The 9,550-nt window shown below is 41.5% G+C and overlaps 1 protein-coding gene across 1 annotated transcript in view; it reads left to right on the top strand.

Annotated features, from left to right (window-relative positions):
- The first annotated feature begins 749 nt into the window (after positions 1 to 749).
- LOC133250046 (inhibitor of carbonic anhydrase-like) overlaps positions 750 to 9,550 on the top strand; it is a 43,783-nt gene continuing 34,982 nt past the window's right edge. Inside the window, exon 1 of the mRNA XM_061421214.1 lies at positions 750 to 866. Within this exon, the coding sequence (XP_061277198.1) occupies positions 824 to 866 (43 nt within the window). The 5' untranslated portion in view covers positions 750 to 823. The remainder of the gene's footprint in view (positions 867 to 9,550) is intronic.

Below are 9,550 nucleotides of genomic sequence, written 5' to 3'. Positions count from 1 at the left end.
GCATCCCCACCCTATTAACGTTCCTTTTCTTGTGTTATGCTCTTGTGTTCACTTGGTGATAATTCATCGTTTTATACTTGGGACATGTGAAGTTTCATGTTATGTTTATTACATTCAAGAAAAAGTTTTTTAAATTCTCTCTAAATTCGGAAGACTTGCCCCAGGGAGAGTTCATAGACTTCCGGAGGAAGTCTTCCGCAGTCTGCACCTGCGCTTCACCAGATCTCAACCTTCAGGACAGGGTTGCAGGAGACCTTTTTATGGGGGTTGGGGGTTGGAGAGCTTCTGGGAGGGACCCGGAGTAGGCATCCGAGACGCTTTGGAGAAAGAGTCTGAGGATCCCTGAAAACTGTGTTCAAAATGTTGTATATACGTGTGCACATCCTTTCCTAGAGGAGGGATCCACAGGTTTCACCTCGTCTACCGCCCCTCAGTCCCGAAAGGGAGGGCCATGCAAGACCTGCCGTCTAGGTCTAGAAGTCAAGGAACCTGCATTCTAGTAACTAACCTGGGGCCCAGGCGGTCACTCTCACCTTGGGCCTCAGTGTCTCTCTCCAACGGGCTCCGGGATTGCTGCGGCTCATATATCTGGGTGCGGATCTCTAGCTGGCGAGCGGAGACCCAGCCTCGCAGCTCCTGGCGCTGGGCAAAGATGCAGCCGAGGCTCGGCTGGCGAAATGCCCGCGCAAGGGATGGGGGTGTGGCGAGGGCGATCTGCCGGAAGAGGGAACCCTTCCCGAGGAGGCGGATCCGCCCCCTCGTGGACAGGTAAAGCTAGTTGAGGCCCCGGGAGTCGGGTAGGTGTCGCGCGTCAACGAGGAGAATGAGGCTCGTCATCTGCTCCCTGCTGTGCGCGGGCGCCCTGGGTGAGTGCGCGCTGGAAGCTGGGTGAGGGCGCGCTGGAAGCTGGGTGAGGGCGGCCTCCTAGGGTGGGGACTGGGTACCAGCAGAGGGTCAGCCACGGCGGGACGCTACACTGCCTGGGCTAGAGCGGCTTCGAAGTAGCCCAGAGTCTGGCTGGCTGCAAAGTGCCTTCCACCCCCCGGAGGTGCATCAGTACACCTGACAGGCAGTCGCCCTTGAAGAAACCCTATAGCCTAGGACAGGAGTTCACAAACTATGACCAGCCGGCCAAATTCCTCCAGCCGCCTATATACAGCAGACTGAGCTAAGAATGGGTTTTACATCTTCACATGGGTGGAAGAAAACAAAAAGAAAAATGGTTTTGACACATGACAATTAAATGAAATTCAAACGTCAGCATCCATAAATAACACTTCACTGCAACAGGATCAGGCTCATTCAAATACTATCCACGGCTGCTTTCGGGCTTCCCAGGTGGCTCGGTGGTAAAGAATTCTCCTGCCAATGCAGGATATGCAGGCTTGATTTCCGGGTGGGGAAGATTCCCCTGGAGGAGGAAATGGCAACCCACTCCAGTATTCTTGTGGGGAAAATCCCATGGACAGAAGAACCTGGGTACAGTCCATAGAGTGGCAGAGTCAGACCTGACTCAGTGACTAAACAATGACAACAACAACAATAGCTGCTTTCAGGCTTTAAGGCAGAGTTGAGTAGTTGCCACAGAGACTGTATGGCTCGCAAAGCTAGTCATTGCCTCGGTAGACAATTATGGAAAATGTTCGTGACCCCTTGCCTGAAGGCTGTTCATCCCATTTAGAGGGGAGGAAACAGGGTCAGAGGAGAGAATGGATTTTTTTCTCCCAGGACTCACAGACTGGGGGAATGAGGGGCTGAAGCACATGAGGTAATCTTGTCAAGTATCCAACCAGAAGGACATTTCCTGCTCTGAACATACAATGCCTCCCATGCCTAGTATACACTAGAGAGGTGGAGAAATATAGGGGACAAACACCCACCCTAGAATGAGATCCAGCGACCACTCAGTGCCATGTGACTCTGAGTGGTCCCTTGTCCTCTCTGAACTAATTTACTCTTCAGTTCAGTAGAAATTACTTTTTCACAACAAACACAGTTGCTGTGCATGTGACATGAGGTCATGTGCCTAAGAGCAGCGCTTTAGGCACAGGTGAGTTATCACTGGAAAAAAATCCTGCTCTTAAATGAAAGGGGCTCTTGGTTGGGTAACTGCAAGGAAGGTCACAGCACAAAGTCGCTGAGCTCATGCAGGTGGAAGCCCTCCCAGGCTGAACGACTGGGTTCTGTCCAGCCCTGGTTCTGTCAAGGTTTCAGGTTGTCTTAAGTCATTTCTGGGGCAGCGTATCTATCATGGGGGGAGGGGTAACCTGGGCTGGGCAGAAGAAGGCAGGAAATGCAAGGAGTGCTTTCTGGGTCTCCCTGGCCAAGTGCTGCCCTCTAGGGCCACAGAGGGAGCTCTGCAGGGGCTGAGGAGGGCTGACCGGTTTGCTGCTGCTGTGGTCCAACTGTGGCCACAGGGAATCTGTAGTGCAGCTCCTTGGTCTCTCCCCATTCTCCCTGAACAGTGCTTGTGTTGTTTGTTCTTCCTCCATCCTTCTCCTGGCAGTGTCAGGCACTGACTAAGAGTTCACTCTCCCAGTCAGCTCTGTGTTTACTAAACAGAGGCAAGAGCTGCCTCTCCTCTGTCCTCTGCCCACTCCACCCCAACATTTCCTCCCTCTTGGTGCTGGGCAAGGCTGGAATTGGAGACCAGCTTTCTTCAAAGCTCAGTGTTCTTTTCCAATAAAAATTCTTCAGGTGGCAGATGACAGGAATGCGACCAAACTAGCTTAAACTAAAATTGTCAGTGGAGAAGGGGTGGTGATTAGGAAACCTTGTAAGAGCCAAGAACCAGGGGCTCAGAACAGCCTGTCTCTCCACCTTGGCTGCTACCTTTCTCGATCTTTTGCTCTTCTGGGGAAGATAGTTCTCCACACAGTGAGCATGGGCTACCAGATTGAAATATTTGAGGTGGGCTCTGAGTACCCATTCTTGAAATTGTCACATGATCTGATGGAGTGTTATTGATGGCTGGTCTAGTCACCAGGCTATTTGACTCCATTGACCCTTAGCTTGCTTACATACACTCTCTTTCTTTTTAAAATAACTTTTACTTACATTTAATATAATACCTTTATGTACACATACAGTTCGATAAATTTCAACAAATATGCCTACCCACATAACTACCACCACAATCAAAACACAGAACATTTCTGTCACTCTCAAACTGTCCACTATCCCTTCCTAGTCATTCCCATTTTTTCCCACTTTAGATAAGTTTTTCCTTTTCTAAGATTTCACATAAATGGAATTATACAGTACCTAGTCTTTTGTGTCTGGCTGATTTCATTCAGCATAATTGTTTAGAAATTCATCCACATTGTTCACTCCTTTTTACTGCTTAGTAGTATTTCACGATGTGTCTTTGCTACAGTTTGTTTTCCACTAGCTTCTTAGTGGATGTCTAGATTGTCTTCAGATTGGGGGTATTATGACTAAAGCTGCTTTGACTATTAGTATCCAAGTCTTTGGGTGGACATACGTTTTTATTTCTTTTGGGTGAATATTTAAGAGTAGCATTGCTGGGTCATAATGGTAAGTGTATCTTTAACTTGTTAAGAAAATGTCAATTTTTTTTGAGTAGTTGTACCACTTTACATTCCTACCAGCAATATGAGACTTTCAGTTGCTCTACATCCTGCTAACACTTGGTGTTGTCAGTATTTTCACAGTTAGCCTTTCTAATAGATATGTGTGGTAGCTCACAATGGTTTTAAATTGCATTTCTCTGAAGAGTAATAATGTTGAAGATATTATTGTATATCTTCTTTTATGAAGTATCCGTACAAATATTTCCCTATTTTTCAACTGGATTATTTGACTTCTTGAGTTAAAAAGCCCTTTATATTTTCTAGATGCAAATCCTTGGTCAGATAAAGTGTATTACTTACACTTTACTTACACATTACTCAGTCATTTCCAACTCTTTGTGACCCCATGGACTGTAGCCCACTACGCTCCTCTTTCGTGGAATTCTCCAGGCAAGAATACTGGAGTGGGTAGCCATTTGGGGGATCTTCCCAATCCAGGGATCAAACCTGTGTTTTCCAAGTGCAGGTAGATTCTTTACTGTCTGAGCCACCAGGGATAGATGTATTACAATTATTTACCAAATTTGTGGCTTAGCTTTCCATTTTCTAAATGATTTCTTCTGAAGAGCAAATGTCTTACATTTTGATCAGGTTCCCTTACCTAATTTTTATTTTCTGTTATTATGTTTTGTGTCATCTCTAAAAATATAACTGGCTAGCCCCACAAGTTGAAGTATTTTCCTCTTTGTTTTATTTTAGAAGTTTTATAGCTTCAGGTTTTGTATTTTGGTTTATGATGCATTTTTAGTTAACTTTTGTGTGTGGTGTAAAGAAAGAGTTGTGATTCATGTTTCTCATATGGATATCTGGTTTTTCCAGGACTTGTTTTTGAAAAGAATATCCTTTCGTCACTGAATTACCTTGACAGCTTTGTTGAAAATCTATTGCCTCTATAATAGTAGTAGTGTTATAGTATAGTAGTAGTTTTAGTTGCTCAGTTGAGTCTGACTCTTTTTGATCCCATAGACTGTAGTCCAACAGACTCCTCTTTCCATGGAATTCTCCAGGCAAGAATACTGGAGTGGATTGCTATTCCCTTCTCCAGAATATCTTCCTGACCCAGGAAACAAACCTGGGTCTCCTGCATTGCAGGCAGATTCTTTACCTTTTGAGCTACAGGGAAGACCTACTGCCCCTCTATGGGTCAATTTCTAGACTGTCCTGTTACATTAAGCTTTAGTGTCTCCTTATGACAAGATCATACTGCCTTGATTACTGTAGCTTTACAGTCAGTCTGGAAATCAGATAGTATAAATCCTCTGGCTCTATTGTGCTACTTCAGTGTCGGTTTGGCCATCTAGGTATTTTGCATATCCAAACACAGTTTTGAATCAGATTATCAATTTCTATAAAAAGCAAGATTAGGTTTGGATTTTTATTGGGATAGCATTTATACATTGTTTTGAGGAGAGTTGACATCTTAATATTGAGTTTTCTAATCCATGAACATTCTATATCTATTTATTTAGGTCTTCTTTCATTTATCTTGGGAATAGTTTGTAGTTTTCGTGTACAGGTCTTATTCATAATTTGTTGAACTCGTCTCTAGATATGTCATTGTAAGTAGTATTTTTAAAGTTTCATTTTTGTAGTTTTTATCTTTTTAGCATTGTAGAGATCCAGTTGATTTTAGTATATTGACCTCAAATCTGATGATCTTCCTAAACTCATTTATTCCAAGTTTTCTTTGTAGAGAAACATGTTATCTATGAACATAGACAATTTTGTATCTTCTTTTCCAATCTGTGTACCTTTTGTTTCTCTCTTGAGCTTTGTTAAAATGATTAAGACCTCTATTACACTGTTGGAAGTGATGAGAATGTCTATCTTTGACTTGTTTCTGACCTGAAAGGGAAAGCATTCAGTCTTTCACTATTATGTATGACAGTAAGTGTGATTTTTTTTTTGTATATGCTCTTTATCAGGTTGAGGACATTTCTTTCTATCCTTACTTTGGAATTTTGAATTGGCTAGTACCTTTTCTGTTCTTTTGAGATTATCATATGGATTTTTCTGTTTTATTCTGTCATATGGTGAACTATACTGATTAATTTTTGCACTTTAATTCAACTTTTCATTCCTGGGTAAGGGATAAATATGTGTGTGTGTTTGTGTGTATGTGTGTGTGTATTCATGTACTCAAAAAATTTTGGCTGGATTTGATTTATTAATATTTTCTGATTTGTTAATGTTTTGTAAGTGATTTTTATGTCTATGTTCATGGGGGATGTTTGGCTGTACTTTACTTTGTCTTTAATATCTTTGGACTTAGTATCAAGTTACTGTTGTCTTTAGAAAATGAATATTTTTTCTAAGGAATATTTTCTAGGTGTATTACTTTCTCCTCTACTTTACAAGATAGTTTGTGTAGCACTGGTGAGATTTCTGTTTTAAGTGTGTGATAGAATTCATCAGTGTAACCGCCTGGATCTGGAACTTCCTTTAACATTCATTGTAGTGCAAGTTTGCTGAACCCAAATCCTCTCAACATTTGTTTGCCTGGAAAAGTTTGTTTTTTCCTTCAATTCTTAAAGTTATTTTCATTGGTTGTAGATTTCTAAGTTAGTGAGTTATTTTTCTTTTAGCACTCTAGTGATACCATTCCATTGTCTTTAACTTGTATGGTTTCTGACAAAAAGTCTGAGATATTTATTGTCCTTGTTCCTCTGTACCTAATTTTGCCTCTTTTCTCTGGTTGCTTCAGAACTGTGAGTTTGTAGTTTTCATAATATTAGGAAATGTTCTGACTGAATATTTCTTCCCATATTTTTTCCTGCCCCTCCCCTCCGTTTTTATCCTGGACTCCAGTCACACGTATTTGGATCACTTTATCCTATATGATAAATCACTGAGGCTCAGATCATTTGTTTTTCAATCTTTTTTCCCTCTGCTTCATTTTGGATAGTTTCTAATAATGTCGTCCAGATCATCTTTTTTCTTCTTTAGTATCTGTTAATCCCACCCAGTGGAATTTTCATTTCAGCTTTTCTATCTCTAGCAATTCTTTTTGGCTCTTTACATCTTACATTTGTATCTTCATTATGCTCATGTTTTTTCTTTTCTGAGGGGGTCACTAGTTATGAAAAATATTTCACATTTCCATGATCCTCTCCAGTCAGAAGTTCTTTTACACAATACCATAAGCCTTGACTGGTCATCTGACTCTCCCATCCTGTGAATGGCCCCACAGATAGCCTCAGTTTTAAACTGGCCTTCGAACCTGCCTGTCATTTTGTCAGCCTTGGCCAGGTTCATCTGGATGGTCTTTGGTACTGATGTTACAGTTGCTGGTGGAGCATTTCCATGGCAAGTACAGGTCCTCAGACTTGCTGGCATCATTCTGCGTGCTTAGGGTGCGCGTGGTGACACCAGGACTAGTGTGAGAGCAGAAAGGAAGTGCCACATCCCCCGGCAGCACTGATGTTCGTGCTTTTAAAAAAAATCTCTGAGCATACTTTCAACATTTAAAATAGCTGTTCTAAAGTTATATTCTGTTAATTTCCTCATCTCTTCACTTCTGGGTCTGATTCTATTGGCTGATTTTCCTCCTGGTTATGGTTTACATTTTCCTGCACCTTCACGTGTGTATTAATTTTATTGGTTGCTAGACACGGTGAATTTTACCTTACTGATTACTGGATTTGTTTTTAATTTAAGGGGTGTCAACCTTTTTTCTGGCAGGCACTCGTAATGTCTTCAGATCAGCTTAATGTTAATGATTAGTTTTCAAGATGTTTAGGCTGTGTCTAGATTACCTTTCTTTCTAGATCTAGTTTAGCTTACTTCTGGAATCTTTCAAAAATGTACTATTTACTCAATAAGATTTTCTCCACTCTGAATGGTGTGAACTCAGATGATTCTTAACCCCATTTGAACTCTGTGAAATGCTTGGTTTAAGATTCCCATTAATTTTTTTTTCCCCTAGCAGTTGTCCTTGCCTGGCCTCCACAATGATCAGATTGATAATTAGCCGGAATCTCCAGGGTGTGAAAATCCTGGATCTCTACTTCTCTCTCTTTCTCCTCTCTTTTTGCACTCCCTGCTCTTTGGTGCCCTATGCTGCACATTCTTATTTGCCTCTGCCTTGCCGAGCTACGATCTCTGGCTCCTCAGCTTAGAATGACCATCAGACTGTTTCCTCCTTTCTGCCCTGCCGTCTGGACATTTTGTCCAGGAAGAAAGCTAGAGTGATTTCAGGGCTTACCTTATTTGTTTCCCTTCTCTCAAGGATCATAATTATGAACTGCCTGTTTCCCAGTGTTTAAAAAAAATTTTTTTTTCATATGTGTTTTCCCAGGGTCTTGTTTGTTTGTTTGTTTGTTTCAGTTGTTTAAAGTGCCAGGGCAAGTCCCGTATCAGTTATCTGTCATAGGTGGAAACAGAAGTCTATCTGGTTTAATTTTTTTGTTTTGTGTTTTGTTTGTTTCGCTTAGTTCCCTGTTTTAGTACCATGTTTTTGTCAAGGTTTTAGCTTTCCCCTAACTACGCAAATATCATTCACCCTATTTTATATTCACACTGAATGAACCATGGCTATCATTGGGGAGAGGGAAGGAGTGAGGGGTAATATAGAAGTAGGAGAGGGAAAAAAAGATTATTATAGGATTGTATGAAGTCAACTGTGTGATATTTTGGAAAATTTTGGAAAATAAAGCACTGAATCTTTCATTCAGTAAAAAAAATAATTTAAAAACATCAGTAGTGCAAAAGCTGCAGCTTTAATTATTGGAACATAAGCAAAAGTGATGGAAAATACAGACCTTCCGAAGAAGCTTTCACAGTAAGTATATACTTTTGAAAAAGAAAAAAACTGCCATTGTATACAGTAGTTCTTTGTGTAACTTAATCTACTTACAAAGCTATTTTCATTTATAGAGTTGTATTGTCTCCATGGTTACCAGTTATTTCCAAGAGCAGAACGTTTTAAGAATATGCATTGGCAAGCAGGGTAAACATGCTTTGAAAGGCTCAAAATGCAACGTGAGTTATTACTCTGCACACGTCTATTCTGCATAAGGGCACGTGGCCCAACAGCTCCACTCTCTCATGGCTCTCCTAGCCTGGGTGGCTGCTATCAAATGGGCCTGTTCAAACAAAGCTGAAGCACTCCATTTGTCACTTCCTGTCTTTGGTATGGATTTCTCTGAGTGAAATTTGATATCGCTTGCCCCATTTATTTTTATATTTCCTACTTATAGGCAGTTAAAGAGCAATACAGGTTTTGGAGTCAAACAGACCTGGGGGTTTCAAGGATTAGCTTCATTTCTAGTCTCTGATAGGTTTTTTTGTTTGCTTGCTTAAACTCATCTGCAAAACGGGAACATCAGTATTTAACTGGCAAGACAGTTGCAGGAGTTCAAGGAGGGTTGTGAGTGTGGCTGACTGCCTGACGCACAGGGCCTCCTCAAAAACTGGTAGCTGTGACTGCTGTTACTCTCATCTGGATTTCAACTAAGTTGACATTTTGCCCAAATACTGCAAATTTGTAAACAGCATTTTGCTTTCATAATACTGTCAACACTATTTACAACACTGAAGTGACTTAGCAGCAGCAGCAGCAGCATCGGGCTAGTGAAATGAACCGACACTGATTTTAATGCCCCAGCAGTTGCTACCGTGGAAGGCTGAAGTATGCAACGTCAAGACAAAGACTCAGGTTCCAACTTCCCTTCCATAAGATTTTTTGAGGTGAAATTCACTAACACAAAATTAGTAATTTAAAAGTATGCAATTCAGGGACTTCCCTGGTGAGTCAGGGGCTAAGATTCTGCACTTTCAATGCAGGGGGCCCAGGTTCGATCCCTGGTCAGGGAACTAAGTCTCACATGCCACAACTGAGAGTTTGCGTGCAGCAACTAGAGATCCCGTGTGCCACAACCAAGACTTGGTGCAGCCAAATAAATAAGCAAATATTTAGTGAGTAAATAAAAGTATAGATTGAGTAGTATTCAGTATTC

Source organism: Bos javanicus, chromosome 1 (genome assembly GCF_032452875.1).
Source record: "Bos javanicus breed banteng chromosome 1, ARS-OSU_banteng_1.0, whole genome shotgun sequence".
NCBI classification, from domain to species: Eukaryota; Metazoa; Chordata; class Mammalia; order Artiodactyla; family Bovidae; genus Bos; species Bos javanicus.
The sequence above is the reverse complement of the archived record's forward strand: the minus strand, read 5'-3'. Positions and strand labels throughout refer to the sequence as shown.